Genomic DNA, 21,673 nt, shown 5'->3' on the forward strand with positions numbered 1-21,673 from the left:
GATGAGTCAAAACAGAAATCATAGAAACAATTATGGACTTCATTAAAGAGAATTACAATGAGGAATTAATATATCAAAATCTATGGGATACAGTCAAAGCATTACTCAGGGGAAATTTTATATCACTGAGCATCTATATCAACAAAATAGAAAGGGAGAAAATCAATGAACTGGGCTTGAAAATTTAAAAATTAGAAAAATAACAAATTAAAAATCCCCAGACAAAAACTAAACTGGAAATCCTAAAAATTAAAGGAGAAATTAATCAAATTGAAAGTAAATGAACTATTGAACTAATAATTTAGACTAGAACATGGTACTTTGAAAAAATAAATATAATAGATTAAGTGCTGGTTAATCTAATTTAAAAAAGAAAGAAGAGAATCAAATGAACAGTATCAAAGATGAAAAGTATGATCACCTCTCTAATGAAGAGAAAATTAAGGCAATTATTAAGAAGTATTTTGCCCAATTATATGCCAATAAATATGACATTCTAGGTGAAATGAATAAAATTAAAATATAAATTGCCTAGAGTAACAATAGAAGAAATAGAATTAAATAATCCCATCTCATAAAAAGAAATTGGACAAGCCATCAAGGAACTTCCTAAGAAAAAAAAACCCCCAGGGCCAGATCAATTCAGAAGTTAAATCTATCAAACACTTAAAGAACAACTAATCCCAATACTATATAAATTATTTGACAAAATAAGCAAAAAACAATCTTAACAAATTCTTTTTATGACACAAATATGGTACTAATTCCAAATCCAGGCATACTAAAAAGGGAAAGAAAACTACAGACCAATCTCCTTAATGAACATAGATTCAAAAATCTTAAATAAAATACTAGCAAGAAGACTTCAGCAAGTTATCAAAAGGATTATTCATTATGACCAGGTGGGATTTATACTAGGAATGCAAAGATAGTTTAACATAAGGAAAAGCATCCACATAATTGACCATATCAATAGTCAAATCAACATAAATCACATGATTATCTCAATAAAATGCAGAAAAGGTGTTTGACAAAATACAACACCCATTACTATTGAAAACACTAGAAAGTATAGGAATAGAAGCTCCCTTCCTCAAAATGATAAACATTATATATCTAAAACCAACAGCAAGTTTCATCTACTATGGGGACAAGTTAGAAGCCTTCCCAATAAAATCAGGAGTGAAGCAAAGATGCCCATCAACACTCTATTATTTAATATTGTACTAGAAACACTAGTGGTAGCAATTAGAGAAGAAAAATAAATTGAAGGGCTTAAAGTAGGCAATGAGGAAACTAAAGTATCACTCTTTGTAGATGATATGATGGTCTACTTAAAAAATCCTAGAAAATCAACTAAAAGGCTAGTAGAAATAATTAACAACTTTAGCAAAGTTGCAGGGTACAAAATAAACCCACATAAATCATCAGCATATCTATATATTTCCAGCAAAACAGCAGCAAGAGTTAGAAAAAGAAATCATTTAAAATCACTCTAGACAAAATAAAATATCTAGGAATCTATCTACCAATACAAACACAGGAATTATATGTTTCACAACTACAAAACACTTTTCACACAATTAAAACTGGATCTAAATAATTTGAAAAATATTAATTGCTCATGGGTAGATGAGCCAATATAATAAAAATGATATGCCTACCCAAATTAATTTATTTATTCAGTGACATACCTATGAAACTACCAAATTTTTTTATAGAATTAAAACAAATTATAGTCTCATCTGGAAGAACAAAAGATCAAGAATATTAAGGGAAATAATGAAAAAATGTGAAGGATGGGAGCTTAGCAGTACCTGATCTTAAACTGTACTATAAAGCAGTGGTCATCCAAACAATATGGTACTGGCTAATAGACAGAAGGGTCGATCAATGGAATAGACTAGGGATGAACGATTTCAGCAGGCTTATGTTTGATAAACCCAAAGATCCCAACTTTTGGGATAAGAACTCACTATTTGACAAATACTGCTGGGAAGATTAGAAAATTATATGGGAAAAATCAGATCTAGGTCACCATCTCACACCCTATACCAAGATAAATTCAAAATGGGTAAAGATTAAATATAAAGAATAAAATTATAGCTAAATTAGTAGAAAATAGAATAGTATACCTCTGAGATCAATGGGAAAGTAAGGAATTTAAGATCAAGCAAGAGAGAGAAAGAACATTGCAAAATATAAAATCAATGACTTTTATTACATCAAATTAAAATGGGTTCCTACAAACAAAACCAATGTAGCCAAAATTAGAAATAAAGCAACAAACTGAAAAAAATATTTATAACAAAACTCTCTGACAAAGTTTTAATTTCCCAAATATATAAGGAACTAAGTCAAATTTTAAAAAAAATCAAGCCATTGCACAATTAACAAATGGTCAAGGGACATTTATAGGCAGTTTTCACATGATGAAATCAAAACTATCAATAAGGACAAGAAAGTGTTTAAAATCCCTCCTGATTAGAGAAATGCAAATCAAAACAATTCTGAGGTACCACCTTATACCTAGAAGACTAGCCAATATGACAGCAAAGGAAAGTGATAACTATTGAATGGGATGTGGCAAATGGGAACACTAATACACTGCTGGTGGAGTTGAGAATTAATCCAACTACTCTGGTGGACAACTTGGAATTATGTCCAAAGGGTTTTGAAAGAATGCCTGCTCTTTGATCAGGCCATACTACTGCTGGATTTGTATACCAAAGAGATAATAAGGGAAAAGATATACAAAAATATTAATAGCTGAGCTCTTTGTGGTGGCAAAAAATTGGAAAATGAGGGGGTGCCCATTGATTGGGGAATGGCTGAACAAATTGTGGTATCTGGTGGTGATGAAATACTATTGTGCTGAAAGGAATGATGAACTGGAGGAATTTCATGTGAACTGTAATGACCTCCAGAATTTGATGCAGAGTGAAAGGAGCAGAACCAGGAAAACATTGTACACAGAGACTGAAGCAGCAATGCAATGACCCAGAACAATCTAGAGGGACTCATTAGAAAGACATCCACATCCACATCCATAGAAATTATTGTGGAAGCAGAAACACAGAAGAAAAATGTGAGATCTATCACATGGTTCAATGGGGATATAATTGGGGTTTTAATGTTAAAAGATCACTCTACTACAAATATGAATAATACAGAAATAGATGTTGAACAATAATACATGCATAACCCAGTGGAACTGCTTGTCAGCTCTGGGGTGGGAGGTGGGGGGGAAGCAGTGTAGAGGGGTAAAAGAATCATGAATCATGTAACCATGAAAAAATATTCAAAATAAATAAATTTATTTTTTTAAAGTTTTCTGCCCTCTGTTCTGGTATGTCCACTTGAGAATATCTCTAGGGTTACTTGAGCATCCATCTATGAATTTCACATGATAATGGTTATATAGTGGGGAGCATGGGCTGAGATTTATTTTACAGAAAAAGAAATATCTGCTATTCTGTGAAGAATAGCTTCATTGAATTAACTAACAAGAAGAAAAACAAAACCAAGCTCTTGATATTTATCTTCTGCAATTTGGAAATTAATAAACTGGACATCTATTATAGATTTTTGAGGGGTAGACTTGTGATATCATTAGAGTATCAAAAATCCCTTCATCAATGCAAATTGGCAATTTATCTTTACCTTATAGTCTTGGAATGTTACTTGAGGCACCAAGGAGTTAAGTTATTTGCCTGGCATCATGAAGCTATAACTCATCAAAAATAGACCGTGAACCCAAATTTTCAATATTTTGTCAGCTATGTCACACTCTCTCTCATATGCTACTGGCAGTGCTAAAGTTTTTGAATCAAATTTCTCCTATAATGCGAAAATTTATCCCAGGAAATATTAAGCAAAGCTCAGGGACTTTACAAAGATGTTTTGATAGAAAAGAATATAAATGTTCTCCTACCTATCAGGTACAAAAGCTAAATTAAAGGATAGATGATATGAAAAGATTTTCACTGACAGCTATAATTCCTGCAGGAAACTCGGTAATAAACATTTTCCTTTTTTTAGACTGCCATAGCTCAGGAATTACCTAAGTAAACCTCATCCCAGGCTCCTGCTATAAGAGTCACATATCAAAACTGATATAAATGTCCATAAACTGGTGTCAATTTACATCTGCAGGAGGAAAATTTTTCAATTATGCTCCATTACTGAAGAATGTGTCAATTTAATAATATTTCTCCTTATGGGCAGCCCAATTGAGTGGCAGACTCTTTTTAATCTAGCTTTGTTTTATTATAAATTTCTTGATTGGGAAGGGATTGTCTCTACTCAGCATCTCTTTAGAACTTGTCCTGTCAGGTAAAATACAGATCAAGCTTTGCATGTGGACAAACAAAGACTTAATTACTCAAATGGGAATGCTAATTGTGTTCTATCCCAGCTACATCCCCAGTAGTCCCTACCAAAGTCAGTCTAGACTGTCATCAGTTTAAAGCCTTCCTCTGAGGTACTACCTAAATAAAACAAGGGACTTTTTACGAACAAAGGAGCTCTGAGGTCACTACATTCTTTTGAGTGTGTTTTGGGTAGCTCTAGTAGTCCCAGAATAAATTATACTTCAGGATCCATTCCATTTGAGAGGACAAGTCAGACTCTGAGAACCACAAAGATCTCTCCCTGCTCTGAGATTTGGTAAGGACTATATTTTGCTTTCCTTTGTACCCATAACACTTAGCACACAGCCCAGCACAAAATAGGTTCCAAATAAATACTTGTCAACTATTCAAGAATAACCTGAACTTCTCATCAATATTCCAGATGGTGATGTCATCTCCTTACTTTGGGTTATTTCCTATCTATGTCCTAGATCCTCCCCAAAATTCTAACTTCAAAGAGTAGACTCTATCATTTGCTAGGGGCAGTGTCTCCATGACACTCTTCATTTGGCAGGTAACTGAGTTGTGAATCTATTTAATTTTGGTAGCTCCATGCAGGGTAGCCAGATGGATTTTTTTGAGTGTTTGTAGTCATTAAGTCAACAACATTTGTTGGGACATATATTACTCTCTAGTGAGCTAACCTCATCACAACCTATTTTCTCTTCCTTTATTTTTGTAGCTTAATCATATCACTTCCCCAGATCATCCTAATGTCAGAGGAAGGTCCTTTCTCCTTGGAAATCTTGGCTCTGAAATTTGATATATGAGCTTTTTTCCTTCCTACATTCTTTATCACTTCATGCTGGGTTTTGAAAAACAAAAATGATTTAAAAAATAATAAATCTTCTCTAGATATATGGTACTACTATTAAGCTTTTAGTTATTATGACCTCTAAGCATTCTTATTTTCATGTACTTTATATAGTTCTGCTTATTAAATCATTCATTTATAATATGTACCAAGGTTGAGCAATGCCTTTTATCCTTTTTGGTATAAAAGAGAGAACAAATGCTAAGAATCAAAGAATGGCACAATACCTGTTGTGTGTGTGTGTGTGTATTTTTGTTGTTGTTGTTGTTATTCTGAACTTTTAGCTATTTTCTGGCAATAGCAAGAGTAGAAAAATCAACAAGCATATGATATAGTATAATATAGCTCAAAATTTTTAAAACATGAGAAATTACATATTTCACTATCACCCAGCTCTTTAACATCCCCTAGTTCCTATAAGAGGTAAATATCAGTTTAAGAATTCTAATATTTAGCATAGGCATGAAGTATATTTTGGCACTTGGCTCCTATCTACTATGAACCTACTCTTCAATGCCTCTTAGTCCCCATCAGTAGCAAATAATTTATAGATTCTAATATTTAGCAACAGTATTAAGTATTTCATGGCTCTGAGTACCTGTTCTTCAATTTCCCATTACATTTAAGTACTTTGATGGGTCTACTGTGAATTATTTGTTTTTTTTTAACAGTATAAATATTTTTCTCCTCCCTTTGAGCACAAAGTACCTATCATTTCACAGAGTAATTGAACCACTTGGTGTTAAGATATCTATTGTCACAGATGTGCAGATAGTAAATATCCCTTGAGTTTTAAAAGACCTGCTAAATTGGCATTTATGGCACTCCCTGAAACAAGTTTTTCTCCTTGTTTTTATAAAGTCTTTAGCTTACTTTGGAGATAGACTTGCAGACTTCCATGTCTCATCAGTTCTGTTATAATATAAATTGGATCCTCTAAAGTGCAAACAGCATAAAGCTGGATAAGCTTGGGATGTCTCAGGTTCTTCATTATCTGTGCCTCCCTCAGGAAGTCCCTTGGATCCATTGAACCTGAAATAGAAAGAGGGGGAGAAAAATGACTTGACGTTATTAAGGGCATTCCTATCTGCACAGCAACCTTGTGGGAATCACCAAGATTGCTTTCTGCCTCTTTGTAAAGTAAGAACAGCAATGCCACAAATCTTTAGAGTTATCAAAGGAGAAAATCAGTTCAGATGAGGAAACTTAATAAAAGGAACGTGTCAGTGCATCAAGGCTTTGGTGTTTATGGGTTATGACCTATTGGTGAACAAAGGTTGACTTGGATCCATATGAAAAAGAGAAGAGGAAAAGAATACAGGCAACCTAATTGATAAAATGTGGCATAGGCTCACAAAAGCATCAGGAGGAACATTCATGTTAATGCACAGAAGGGGAAAACACTGAATTTTTAATTACTGCAGCAAAAGCTTTTATGTCCAACGGCAGAGGAAGACTGACGACTGCATTATAACCAAAGACATAGCCGCTATCTCGTGCACCTACCATGTGGGAACAGCTGGCTAACAATTCTAAGCAGGGTCACTTTTGTTATGTTTATTTTCTCAATCTGAAGGGGGCATTGTATGCAGGTCAGGTAGAAAGGATCTTTCAAGTCCACTTCCAAAACATAATTTTTATATGCAAGCAGCCACAGCAATTTTATACAATATAGAAAAAACTAACTCAGAATGCTTTTTCCTGAGATACTGATCTTATCATCTTGTTAAAGTTGTCAGAGTGCTAATAACTTGACCAAATGATAATGGAGACATATCCGAAGCTATTTTAAAATCATCCACAATTAAATTGTATTTAGATGCCCCCACTGTGACTCTCCATGGAAGATGGCATGTAGTTAAAGTCAATTGAAAATGAAGATGGAAAGAATTCTTACATGAATTTCTTAAATCAAATTAAACTCTTTTCTTTTCTCTCAAAAAAGCAAGCATTATTACTCATTTCCTAATAGAGAGATGATGAACTCAGAGGATAGATAGATTGAGACTTTTCTTAAAAAACATGGCCAATGTAGGAATTATTTTTTTTTCCTTGACTAGAAAAGTTTCCATTGGTGTTCTATTTTTCTTGCTTTGTCAGGGTAGGGTGTGAGGTAAAATGAAATTTATTTTAGGGTTTGAAATAAAAAAATAAGCATTATTATGATTCAATTTGTACTTTCTTTTTCAAAATTTATTAAAATACACAATTAATTCCTTTACCGTTTATAATGATTAGATCAATAAGATAGGACTGAATAACTTGAGAAGCTAGCCCTTATGACCACTGATGTTAGTAAGACTTACTATGGACGGGGCTAATGTTACCTGAGTGAAAGGCCGATAGCTCCATAATTCTGTTTTATCACATGAGTGACTATTCTCTTTTCAGTCTCAATAGCTCAGAAAAAAAAAGCTTTTGGGAGGGCATAATAGCTATGTTGAAATATTTAAAGAGTTATCACAAGGGGAAAAAGTGAGGCATTTTCTTGGGGGAACAAACTAAAGGCCAATGAGAGAAAGCTATGTTCAAGTTCATTGTAAGAAAAAAACTTCTAAATGCATTATTCTGACATGTGTAACATGTATGTTAAAACTAGTTTTCAATCAGGACAGAGAGCTAGAGTTCTAGAATTATGAGGAAAATCAGATGTTATGTAATGAATTCCATACTTGGTGGAAATCTCCTCCTGGTCTGTGCCCAGAGATTCAAAGTGATGGGGAATTCACAAGCTCATTGGGCAGTCTATTCATTAGGAATTTATTGCAGAGGGAAAACTTTTGGAAACTATAGGTTGAATACTCATGGAGGCTCTTTTTTTTCCACTGCAACAGAAAAGGCAGAATTAGAAACAGTGAAAGAAGGTAAAGCTCATGGGAATGCCTCAGGAGATAATGGATTTTCCCCTACTAGAAGGCTTCAAGCAATTTGGTCTTTATGACAACTTGTCAGGCATTTTGTCAAGGGGATTCCAGTATATTTGGGTCTAGGTAGGCCCTAGGTGAGTCTTTTTGTTTTTTATGATTCTTTGCCACATATTTGTTCTAGTAATTAAATGATAACAGATTTTCCTGAGGAAAGGAATTCTATTTCAATATCTAGTTAAAAAAATACATAAAGCCATTTGCTCTGGCTGCTGAGACAGATCAGTAGGACATGCAAAGACAGTTGAGTTCCAAAATATCTGTTTCATATTTATCTGAGTTCTTAGGTAGGGGATGCTCTTACAAAGCAGGGGGAGGGGGAGGAGAGCTAGTGAAACAAGAAGCACACTCATTCATCTGGGCCCAGGTATATCAGTGACATCATCCCTGAAGTGCATCCCAGACTGGCCCCCTCAGTGAGCCCAAGAGGCGTCCTGTGGCTCAGCCATGTAGATGACCCATGCTGCCTCTAATGATAGCGTCTCTTATATTGGGGAGCAATTCTGATGAGAAGTCCATTATGATGAATGTATAGAGGAAACCTTCAGAGGTAACTGATAAAGATCTCAGGGCAAGGGATGGAGTCAGCAACATGGCCATGGACACGAGTGTGCTAACAACTAGCTAACCATGATTAGCCAATATAGGATGTTAGTGGGGGCAGCTAGGTGGCTCAGTGGATTGAGAGTCAGGCCTAGAGATGGGAGGTCCTGGGTTCAAATCTGTTCTCAGACACTTCTTAGCTGGGTGACAAGTCACTTAACCACTATTGCCTAACCCATACCACTCTTCTGCCTTGGAACCAAGACACAGTATTGATTCTAAAATGGAAGGTATGGGTTAAAAAAATAGATAGGATTTTAGTGCCAGAAAGCAGCATTTGCTCTTACTCATGGAACTTTAAGGATGAAGGAGTCAGTATTGGTGGGACCAATGAAACTCTAATCCATGGAAACACTGATCCATGGAACTTCCAGCAATAATAGAATTATTGTGTCTATTCAAACAAAACCAAATATTAACAATATTAATAATTACCTATTATAGTCCCCGAGGTTACAATCGTGGCCATGAAATCCTAGAAAATCATAATACCTGCATCAAAATGCTCTAGATTGTTGTAATCAGGATGACTAAATGGCATTGAAAAGCTAATTACCCCCTTTTCTTCTTCTACCTTGTTATTCAGTCTGGCAGAAGCTAACTGGCAACAGAGGAAAGAAGACTCAGTTTCAACTCATCTAGTAATGTGGCATTAAAATTTCATTTTTGCCCTTCTGAGCTGCTGCAAGAGTTTATTCCAAGGGTCATCTTTATTGCTTGGCCTTCTGCTAAGCAATAAATAGCTGCTTAGATTGATTAATGGTCCCAAGGAAGTCAAAACATTTAAACAATCAACAAAGCGGTTTACTACTATTGCACCATAAATCAATAACAGCCATTCCTATTGGAGAGAAAACTGTTGTAATTTGTTTAATTATATGCTGAATTATAAGACATATTTTTCCTAGTCCTTTCTAAAACTACAAAGGGTACAATGAGAAAAGAGACAGAGTGAGAGAGACATATATAGAGACAAAGGGAGAGACAGAGAGATAGAAAAAAAGATGAATTGTCTAATGAAAAGAGCACCCAACAATTAAGTAAGCAGCTCTAGGTCTAAATCCTCACAATGATACTGTGTGGCTTTGGAAAAATCACTTAATTTCTCTGAGCTTCAGTTTCTAAATCTATAAAATAGGGATTAATAATAATTGCAGTACCTTCTTCATAGGATTTAGAGAGAAAGATGCTTTAAAGAGTTATTTAAACATTAAGCTGTTGATACAGGTAATAGCTAGACAATAGATAACCAGCAGAGAACTTGGAAGAGACCTAGTTCAACCTCTTCATTTTACTCAAGGAAACTGAGGCCCCTTGAGGACAAGTGTCTTTCCAAAGTCAGATCCTCTGACCTTTATGATGTACAAAGATACAAGATCTGAAATGTTATCTGGTTAGGAAGTGATTAATGAGAATGATCATAATATGTTGTTTCTATGGCTTTGGTAGGGATTGAAGGAGAAAATAAATAAATCCCCAGCTGAACTCAGGTAAAGTATGTCTTCACAGTACGGTCATAATATTTAATAACCTAGAACAATCAAGTGACTTTTGATCACACAATATTCCACTGATTTAATCAAGGTAGCTAGTCCTGTTTTGAGTGAATTCTTTTGTTTAGAAAATCAGTAATTCTGAGATACAGCAGAACATCATCCTCTATGACATGAGGAGTGCTTTAATATCTTCAGTATCTTCAGAATACGATGGGTATTCTCTCTTTCAAAACCCATTGCAACTTAAATATAATTGCCTTCAAGAGTTGCTTTTAAAAACTTGGAAAGACCTACATAAAATAATGAACACTAAAATAAGTGGAACCAAGGAACATTATGTACAGCTACAGAATTAATGTTTGAAGAATAATTTGTGAATATTCACTTCCCAGAGAAAGAACTGATAAATAGAAAAATTAAAGATTATATATATATATATACACACACACATACACACACACACACACCATAGAAGACATTACCCACTGCACTTTGCACTGGGTAATGTCTTCTATGGTGTGGAGAGGGAGGGAATGAGTGGCTAAAATACCTGGGAATAAATTCTATTTAAAAATTATTTTAAAATTTTTTAAGTTGCTCTATCTCAAATACATCCTCTTGAAATCAGTCAGGTAATGAACCTCCCCGAATTTTGCTAGGTATATCTGTAGACAACAAGCATACATACTGTCACTAGGCTTAAAGGCTTTCTAGCTTTGGAAGGATCTGCCAAAGTTCGTGCTCTGCTGTCATAACCTTCAAGAGCTTAATATCAAGGGCAGCTTGGTGGCTCAGGGGATCAAGAACCAGAACTTGAGACCTGAGTTCAAATCTGACCTCAGACAATTTCTAGATGTTAGACCTTAAACAAGTCATTTAATCCCAATCCCTTACTGTTTTTTCTATATTGGAAACAATACTTAGTACTGATCCTAATATGGAAAGTAAGGGTTAAAAAAAGAACCCCAAATCAACACCAAGCTATGATGGGCCACAATAATAGGAGAACTGTAGCAGAAAATATGAGAACTGCCCATGTATAACAGAATTAGTAATGATGGAATGTTCTGGTTCTAACATCCCAAGGTTTTCCTTATATTCAGTATTTATGACCTATATGAAAAATTGAGGCTCCCAGGAGCTCTATTCTTAATTATTTTTTTGGTCATGCTAACATAAAGATATGCAAGGTATCCCTTTAGTGCCATTTTAAACTATTAAAGCTTAATTTAAATAATTTTAGAGGTACTAAGTTTTAATAACCTAAAACCACATTATGGTGCTATTCTGAATTTAAGACAAGAATAAAGTTTGTTTGTAATAATTCTGTGCCATTTGGCACATTATGTAAACTAACATCTCCTAGGAGCACCAGAACACTATTTATTGTACCTAAAACACAGGGTCATTGCGAGAACCTTAAAATGCTGCATAAATGTTATTGGTAGCAGTAGAATTATTCTTATTATAGAAACACTCTGGCTTCTTGTACCATCTCCAACAAAAGAAATTGACTTTCATGCTGATTTCTGATCACTGTGAAAGACAAACTAATTAAGTAACTTTAACCAGTTTACATTCATTGTCTTATGGCTTTTTAGAACTATATCCTCCACATGTGATCCTACAAAATATCAAATAGTATAACCATCAATTTAAATTTAAGTAAAAATCTCAATTTATTGAATAATTGTGTATCAGAATTAATAATGAGTAATCACATTATGAGTAAAAGAATAAAGAAAGTCCTCCGAAATGTCTTAGCAAGATATGACAAAGGGAGTTGTGCACATGCTTTCCGCATCCGGTAATGTGTCCAGAAGCTTCTAAGACTAGAAATTTATATCTCAGGTGGCTTTGAAGCTACAGTGGCCTTAGCTTTGTACCATAAATGGAACAGAGTTGATGCAATTGGCCTCAAGATAAGAAATCATTACTTTTTTGAAGAAGGAAAACTTTTAGAAGACAAAAACTTTGGTTGCCCACCTTGAGAAGAAACATTCAGCCATTCAGCTGACCCTTCTTTCTAGGAAGAGTTAGTATAATCTGACTCTTCTTCATAGGCTATGCATGCCTGTCATTTCCTGATCTCTGTGTCTTTGGCCATTCTGAGATGGGCCTGGACCCTGACATTTTTTAATTCACAACTCCTACAATAAATGTCAGTTTGGCCCAGATAACTGCTTCCCAATATTTATTTTCCTTTTAACACCACTTTCATTTTTCTGTCAATAGCCAAAGCAAGATGGAGAGAAGAAAAGAACTTCAGATATTTACAAATAAAGAAATTATTGAAAAGTACACTGTAGCACTCTGACTGCCTTCTCTCTACCATTCAAGAACATAAATTTGGTTAATAATTCTCTATATAATTTAGAAGTTCTAATTAATTAAAACCAAAACAGTACTTTCTCAAAATTCAGCCAAAAGTATTTTTCTTTTTCATTAAAACCTAGGAAAAAGGAGTCACTGAAAAGCTGACTTTTTTATTACTGTCTCAAAATAGATGGGTATTTGCTGAAATTCTTGAATCTTTCTATATTCATCTAACTACAAGGAATGCCCTTTTCTTTGTCTTCTGAAGCTTTCAGTCTAGAAAGTATTGAGCATTTTCAGTGTTAGATCCTCAGCCACTGGAAGGCAGAAAGTATAGCTTTGTATTCTGCTTGGAACCATGAACATACAATACTGATATACTCTGTAAGGCCCTCAAAGAGCAATGATGAAAATCAACAAGTCTATCATTTAAGTGGTGATGATATCATACCTGGTTTTAATGTTTTGACTGCCACTGGAGTAGTATTATTCCATAAGCCTTCCCACACCTCACCAAACTGGCCAGATCCTAATATTTTCAGAAGTTGCAGAGAGTTTCGATCTATTTCCCACTGGTCCACAGTCTTATATGACAAATCAAAAGTAGTTGGGACTTCTTTCTGTTGTGGAGAATAAATAAAACAATAAAAATATAAAAAGTTCATGAATTCATATACATGTTAAAGAAATGGAGAAACTTCAGTGAAATAGAATTAAGCAGAGTCTATTTTAAACATAATGGATATTGTTGAGCAAAGGTAGAGACATGAGAGGTCCAGATAAGGACAGGAGATGAAGTTCAGGTCAGTCTTGGACATAGATTACGTGAAAAAACACTTAAGTCATGGAGGCTGAAGCTAAAGTATAGAGGATTTTGTATTCTATCATAGGGTTTTATGCATTATGCAGGAATTATGTAGGGAAAGACAATGCTTTTGAGGCATATAATCAGAGTGTTGCTTCAGAAAAATGATTCAGGGAGTGATATGGACATTTTTGGAGAAGAGAAAGTGTCCAAGGGATGAACCTTGGGGGCAACACAATGGAAGGGCAGGAAGAAGACGAGTAGCTAACAAAAAAGATGGTAAAAGAAAAGAGAATAATAGAGCAAAATTATTATTTTGCTGATTCAGAAAGCAAGGTAAAACAGGGAAAAGACAAAAGGAAGAGCTGGGAAACTAACACTGCATATAGGCTGAGAAAAAAGATTGCATTTTTATAAAGATTTATTAAACACTTTTGGAAGTGACTATTTCAGCAGAGTGGTGGGGAAAGACTCTAGTTTGAAAAGCATTAAATAAGTAATAAGCTGTTCTTTCTAAAACTTTGGGATTTAAAGGGAGGAGTAAATACAAGAGCTTGAGGGGAAGGGGTATCATGGTCAAGGTAAAGACTCTTTTTTTAAAGAATGACAGATCTCTAGACATATATATAGGTTGAAGGAAAAAGAAATTTAAGGTGCTTAAAATAAGGACAGGATTAATATAAATCATGCAGAAGTTAGAAGGGAATGAGGCAAGAACATAGTGCTTGCCCTAAAAAAAAAGTTCACATTCTAATAGAGGAGACAACAGGTAAATAGTTGTGTAAATATAAGATAGAAAACATATATAGTATAGATGGAAGATATTCTTAAAGGGAAGTGACATGAGTGAGGAGAGACATAACCAAGTCTAAAGATGGATTTAAGTTGAATCTTAAAAGCAGAAAGGGAAATTAAGTATCTGAGGTGAAGAAACAGAGCAAAGGGAATACCTTGCAGTCTGGTTCATGAAAAAGCTTGAATTGTCATTCAATTCAGTAAATATTGACTAAGTGTCTGCAAACTATACTGTTTAGAATGTTGGTGTGTCAGTGTTTCCAAAGTCACTTTGAGGCCTTTGCCCCTATAACTTCCCACAGTTGATGGCAAGTTGGAGAAGTACAGCTAGCAACATTATTTCATTTTTCAAACTTTGTAAACCTGAGGATCTGTTTTACTCATTAAAAATATTGTGAATTGCTTTATAATAAAGAGAAATGGTAATAAATTCATATATACAAATCCTCCATAATTTCAAGTATTTTATTAAGAAAATACTAGGTAAATAACAGAATAATAAGACATATTCAAATATTTTTAAACACTACTCCCTTCCAAACAAAGGAAAAAAGGGAAAGAACTTCAAACACTTTATTGTCAAAAATAATAAAATGATGCCTGTATAAATTCAGGGGAACATATTTCCCTGCTTAACATTCTAGTAAATAGACTCATGGTAAATTACTATCTGAAATTCTGGTGTGCTTCAGGCTCCTTATGGATGGCACTTTATTAATGCTTTAGTTCAAAGGACAAAGCAGTATTACCTTTGATATCTGCCATAAATTGTCAGATTATACTTCTTTTGATTTGATCTATCTTACGACAAACTGTCATAACAGAAGGGGTAAAAATCACAAAAACAATAATTGAACACTACTAAATATTGATTCATTGACTCTACCTTCAGGCATGGTTTTCCAAGTTTGACACAGAGGCCATCACTCGTCTTGGTGTAGTAGTCCACAAAAGCATTCAAGGTATCAAAAGTTCTTCTGCGGGTAAGGAAAAAGCCTCCCTCATCAAGTCTTCTCACTCGGTAGTGCTTCACAATTTTGTTATCTAAAACTGTAAGCCCCATCCCACCCCAAAGCTTTCATTAATAAATTTCTTGCCAAACAGAATATCAGATATAGAAATAAGTTTGTAGAAAAGTTCAGTATAAAGATCAATAATTTTCTTAGCTCTAAGAACTTTCCTATGACTTAGTAGATAAATCCTAGGGAGTTACTGAGCCACAGAGAAGGTAAATAACTCTCTAGAATGGCATAACTAAGTTTCACAATCAGCATCAAACTCTTTATATGGAATCATTCTGTTTGTATTATATGGACACAAAATCACACCAGACTTAGAATGATTTCACCCCAAGATCCCTTGCTTAAAAGACTAGGAAAAGTCAAATGGCTTATAAATTATAGACTATCAAGATGAATACAGGGAAGTGAGATGGTCCAATGGATAGAGTTCAGGGCCTGGAGATGGGAAGCTATGAGTTCAAATCCAACTTCATACTGTCTGTGTAACACTGGGCAAGTCACTTAATCCTGTTTGTCTCAGTTTCCAACTCTGTAAAATTAGCTGGAGAAAGAAAAGGCATACAATTCCACTATCTTTTCCAAGAAAACCCCAAATAGGGTCACAAAAAATTGAACACAATTGAAAAAATGACTAAATAACAGTCAAGATAATGGTTTAAAGTAAACAGGTGGCATAGGTCTTATTCTAACCTAGATTTTCCTAATGAGAGATGTAGCTGACCCTGACTGTTTTTGTTATGATAAATGCATATAGAATATAAAGACAATAAACATGAATGGATTGATTTTACCCTAATCCTGTTTGTTTATTGGGTGTAGGCACTAGTTTAAAAGTACAGGTATAAAATCTTAGATTTGATGGTATATCTGTGTTCTCCAAATAGGATGCAATTAGTGTGGCATTGAGGAAAGAGCCCTGGACAGGAAAAAAAGAATCTTCATTCTAGTATCAACTCTGCAATTTAACTAATCATGTGATCTTGGAATTCTTTAATCTTTTTAGCTTAATTTTATTGATCTATAAAATGGGAATTATAAGTCTTCTACTACCTACTCTCTCTCCTCTGGATTATTATGAGAATCAAATGAGAAAATACATTTAAAATACTTTTAAGCCATAAAGTTCTATATATACATTTTAGCCATCATCATAATTCTTATCTACACTGAAATTTTTAGATTAAGAAATTCTAAAATCCCTTACAGCTCTAAAATTTTGGGATTACGTGATGAATGAGGTTCTTAATCTCTCAGATCACAAGATATTTAATTTGTTACAAGGATCTGTGATTTCACATAATCTCAGAATTTTAACTGACCTCACAGATCATTTGGTCTAATCTGGATATCCCCCAAAATGGTCACTGTGGCTATACTTGAAAACCAGTGGGGAGAGAGAACTGATTCCCTTCTGAAAAAGTCCATTTTACTTCTTCATAGTTCTAATTATTAAAAAGTTTCTCTTTAATTCACACTAAATTTCTTTTCTTTTTCTAAATATTTAATCTTTTGGTATAAGAGACCAAAAACAAATAAAATGGACCTTCTCAATGAAAGCTGGTCAAATATTTATATATTTTTCAAGTAATGCCCCCATTACATCTTCCCTATTTTCATGAGATGATTCTTATAAGGCATAATTTCCAGATCATTCACTATCCTGGTCACATTCCTTTGGACATATCCCCTTTATAATAAAGTTTCCTAAAATGTGAAGTCCAGACATGAGCCCCATACTCCAGATAATGTCTAACCAGTTTATATTATATCAAGATTACCAGCTCCCAAGTTCTGGGTTCAGATGGCCCCAGAGTAGAGGCAGGGATCTTCCTCTCCTCTCTACTAATCAAGATAGGGTGCCTCACAAGGACAAAACCAAGATGACCGAAGGGGCTCCACAGTATGGCACAGAATGGAAGGTACACAAAGTTTGAGCATTTCCTCACTAAAAGGGGGCAAAATTACTCCCACCAAAGGGTGAGTTCATCACCCCACCCCCACTCTTTCTAAGTTCTCTGGGCAGAGGGAGGGGCTGTCTGAGGTCACCATAGACTTACCCCTAAGGGCAGCCAGACTAGGGACCCCAGGAGGCTGAGGAAACATGGAGGTAGGGTGTGGAAATTGGGCAGAGAGGGATGTTTAACAGCAGAAACCACACAGATTCAAGGAATACCATCAGGGTAAAAACCTCTCTGGAGCTCAGCACTGGGAATTGCCTACCCTACACACTCAGACTTCTATAGGGCAATCTCTAGGTTCTCTGGGGCAGGCTGGGGCCACCATGGACTTGCCCCCAAGACCTGCAAGACTTGGATCCCCAGGAGGCTGAGGAGCATGGAGTTTGTGCAAAGAGATAGCACAGGGCTAAACACAGCAGACACTGCTACAGAGACATTAAAAATAGACTCAGGGCAAAGCCACACTGAAACTTGTTACTCAGAGTGCTGCCTACCCTCCTCACTTTGACTTCTGGCTGGGAAGGGAAGGAAAAACTAATATAGCAATGGGTAGTAATATCTAAAAAAATAAAATCTATAACCACTAAATAAGTAAGAAAAAGCCTTTGACTCTAGATAATTTCTATTTAGAGAAACAACAAATTACAGAGGAGACAGCAGAGGATGACAAACAAACAAACACATCCAAACTTTCCACCAAAAATGGAAATTGGTGACAAGCTCTCCAAGAAATGAGGCTGGAATTTGAGAACCAACTTAAAAAGATAGGAGAAACTTGGCAAGAAAAGTAGGAAATAGTTCAAAAGAGAAAACAACAGTTTAAAAAAACAGACTATCCCACTTGGAAATAAAAGTACAGAAATCAAATGAATGAGAAGCAAATTGAAGACCAGAAATGATCTGCAGGGAGCCATGAAAAGTAGGATAAATCAAACCAAAAAGGAAAAATCAAAAGATTAGAGCAGAAAACCAGTCTTTAAAGACTAGAATTGTGCAAGTAGAAGCTAATGATCTCACAAGTCAGCAAGAATCAATAAAGCAAAGTCAAACTATTGACAAAATAGAAGGAAACATGAAATATTTCACAGAGAAAATGACTGATCCTGAAAACCAATGTGGAAGAGAAAAATTGAGAATCACAGGCCTAGTTGAAAACCTGGAAACAAAAAGAGACCTTGACATTATACTACAAGAAATTATCCATTGAAAACTGTCCTGATATTCTTCAACAAGAGGGAAAAACAGACACTGAAATAATCCATAGATCACTTTCTACATTAAATCCACAAAAGACAGCCCCAAGAAAGTATGCCAAATTCAAGAGCTTCCAAGCTAAGGATAAAATATTACAAGAAGCCATAAAAAGAAAATTCAGATATCAAGGAGCACCAATCAGGATTACACAGGATCTGGTAACCTCCACACTAAAGTACTGCAAGGCTTGGAGTACAATATTCAGAAAGACAAGGCAATTGGGTCTACAACCAAGGATCACTACCCAAAAAAAAATTGATTATATACTTTCAGGGGAAAGTATGGGCATTCAACAAAATAGAAGATTTTCAAATATTCATGAAGAAAAGACCAGAACAAACTGGAAAATTTGATATACAAATAAAAAAACCAAGGGAAACATGAAAAGGTAAATAAGAAAGAGGGGAATTTTTTTTTTCTTTAAGGGCTTCAATAAGGTCAAATTGTTTATATTCCTATTTGGAAAAAAGTTGGTTGTAATTCTCAAAAATTGTATTCACTATTATAGAAGTTAGAAGAATTATCCATAGGTAAATGCAGGGGTACTAAGTGGTCTAAGATGATATGCAAAAAAAAAAGAAAAGAAAAGGGGGGGGGAAGATGGCACCAAGAGAAACTTGAAGGAATAAGAAAAATAGGATAATCTATAGCATACAAAGAGGTGCACAGGAGTGGGAAAGAAAGAGTACTATTATGAGGAGAGGAAGAGAGTGCTAATAGGTAATAAGCGAACCTTTTGCTCAGTGGAATCAGTTCTGAGAGGGAAGAACATCTAGATCCATTGGAGTATCAAATTCTATCTTACCTTCTAGGGAAGTTGAGAGGGGAATAACTAAGGGGGAGAGAGTGGTTCAGGGAGTAGAAAAAGGGAGGGAAATAGAGAAGGAGGGAATTTTAATAGATCTTAAAAATAATAAGAGGGGAATACAAATGGAGGGGGATGAAAGGGGAGTAAAATAAGGGGGAAATTAGGAGGTTGGATTAAAATAAACCACTGGTGTAGAATATCAATAAAAAAAAGAAAGGGCAGGATTAGGAGTGGAAATCAAAATGTTGGTGGATACACAGGTGGTAATCAAAACTCTGAATGTGAATGGGATGAACTCACCCATAAAATGGAAGCAAATACCCGAGTGGATTAGAAATCAAAGTTCTATCATATGTTGTCTACAACAAACACACATGAGGAAGGTAGACACACACGGGGTAAAAGTAAAAGGCTAGAACAAAATATATTGCACATCAACTAGGGGAAAAAAAGGCAGGAGCCATAGTCATGATACCTGACAAAGCCAAAGTAAAACTAGATCTGATTAAAAGAGACAGAGAAGTTAACTAGTTCCAATAAAAGGCATTATAGACAATCAGGAAATATCAGTACTTAAAATGTATGCACCAAATGATATTGCATTGAAATTTATAAAGGAGAAACTAGTAGAACATAAAGAGGAAATAGATAGTAAAACTAAACTAGTTGGAGACCTGAACCTTACTCTATCAGATCTAGATAAATCAAACCAGAAAATAAATAAGAGGTAAGAGATGTGAATGAATTCTTAGAAAAATTACACTTAATAGATATATGGAGAAAAATAAATAGGGACAAAAAGGAAGACACCTTCTTTTCAGCAGCACATGGAACAGTCACAAAGATTGACCATGTACTAGGACATAAGGACATGACAAACAAATGCAAGAGAGTAGAAATAATAAATTCAACCATTTCACATCATAATACAATAAAAAGATTAATTAGTAAAAATATATGGAGAGGCAAATAAAAAATTAATTGGAAATTTTTAAAAATGATTCTCCAAAATCGGTTAAATAATAAATCATAGAAAAATTAATAATTTCATTGAAGAGAATGACAATGATGAGACATCCTATCAAAATCTATGGGATAGGAGGCAGCTTGGTGGCTCAGTGGATTGAGATCCAGGTCTAGAGACAGGTGGTCCTAGGTTCAAATCTGATCTCAGACCCTTCCCAGTTCTATAACCCTGGGCAAGTCACTTGACCCCCACTGCCTATCCCTTACCACTCTTCTGCCTTGGAACCAATACAAGATACCAATACGCTGTCCATGACAGAAGGTACAGATTTAAAAAAAAAATCTATGGGATGCAGCCAAAGCAGTACTGAGGGAAAATTTTTATCTTTGAGGGCATATGTTAACAAATTAGGGAGGGAAAAGATCAATGAATGGGGCATGCAAATTAAAAAAACTATAAAGTGAACAAATTAAAAATCCCCAGATAATTGACTAAATAAATTAACTTAAATTTTAAAGAAAATCCCAAGATAAAAATTAAATTAGAAATCCTAAAAATTAAAGGAGAAATTAATAAAATTGAAAGAAAAATAACTATTCCATTAAAAATAAGACTAGAAGCTGGTACTTTGAAAAAACAAATGAAATAGACAACATACTGGTTAATCTAATAATAAAGGAAAGAAGAAAACCAAATTAACAGTATGAAAGATGAAAAGGGAGACCTCACCTCTAATGAAGAGGAAATTAAGGCAATCATTAAAAACTATTGTGCCCAATTATCTGTCAATAAATACAGCAATCTAGATTATATGGATGAATGTTTACAAAAATATAAATTGCCAAGATTAACGGAAGAAGAAATAGAATACTTAAATAACCCCATGTCAGAAAAAGAAATTGAACAAGCCATCAAAGAACTCCCTAAGAAAAAATCCCAGGGCCTAATGGATTCACAAGTGAATTATTTCATATATTTAAAGAATAACTAATCCCAATATTATACAAACTATCTGACAAAATAAGCAAAAAGGGAGTTCTACCAAATTCCTTTTATGACACAAATAGGGTGCTGATTCCAAAGCCAGGCAGATAAAAAACAGAGAAAGAAAAAGATAAACCAATCTCCTTAATGAACATAGTTGCAAAAATCTTAAATAGAATAGTAGCAAAAAGATTCCAACAAGTAATCACGAGGGTTATTTATTAAGATCATGTGGGTTTCTTATCAGGAATGCAAAGATGGCTCAATATTAGGAAAACCATCCATCTTATTGACCATATTAACAAGAAAACTGACAAAAATCACATGATTATCTCAATAGATGCACACACACAAAAAAACCATTAGAAAGTATAGGAATAGAAGGGCCTTTCCTTAAAAAAAAAATAATAAACAGTATATATTTAAAACCATCAGTAAGCACCATCTGCAATGGTAATAAATTAGAAGTCTTCCCAATAAAATCAGGAGTGAAACAAGGATGCCCATTATCACCT

At 34.6% G+C, this 21,673-nt stretch overlaps 1 protein-coding gene across 1 annotated transcript in view; it reads right to left on the reverse strand.

Annotated features, from left to right (window-relative positions):
• Positions 1-21,673, reverse strand: part of FRK (fyn related Src family tyrosine kinase) — a 155,708-nt gene that overhangs the window by 22,789 nt on the left and 111,246 nt on the right. The window contains exons 3-5 of the mRNA XM_001369045.5: positions 15,052-15,215; positions 13,017-13,185; positions 6,100-6,258 (exon numbers count right to left, since the gene is read on the reverse strand). Coding sequence (XP_001369082.1) covers positions 6,100-6,258; positions 13,017-13,185; positions 15,052-15,215 — 492 coding nt within the window. The remainder of the gene's footprint in view (positions 1-6,099; positions 6,259-13,016; positions 13,186-15,051; positions 15,216-21,673) is intronic.

This window comes from Monodelphis domestica, chromosome 2 (genome assembly GCF_027887165.1).
Source record: "Monodelphis domestica isolate mMonDom1 chromosome 2, mMonDom1.pri, whole genome shotgun sequence".
NCBI classification, from domain to species: domain Eukaryota; kingdom Metazoa; phylum Chordata; class Mammalia; order Didelphimorphia; family Didelphidae; genus Monodelphis; species Monodelphis domestica.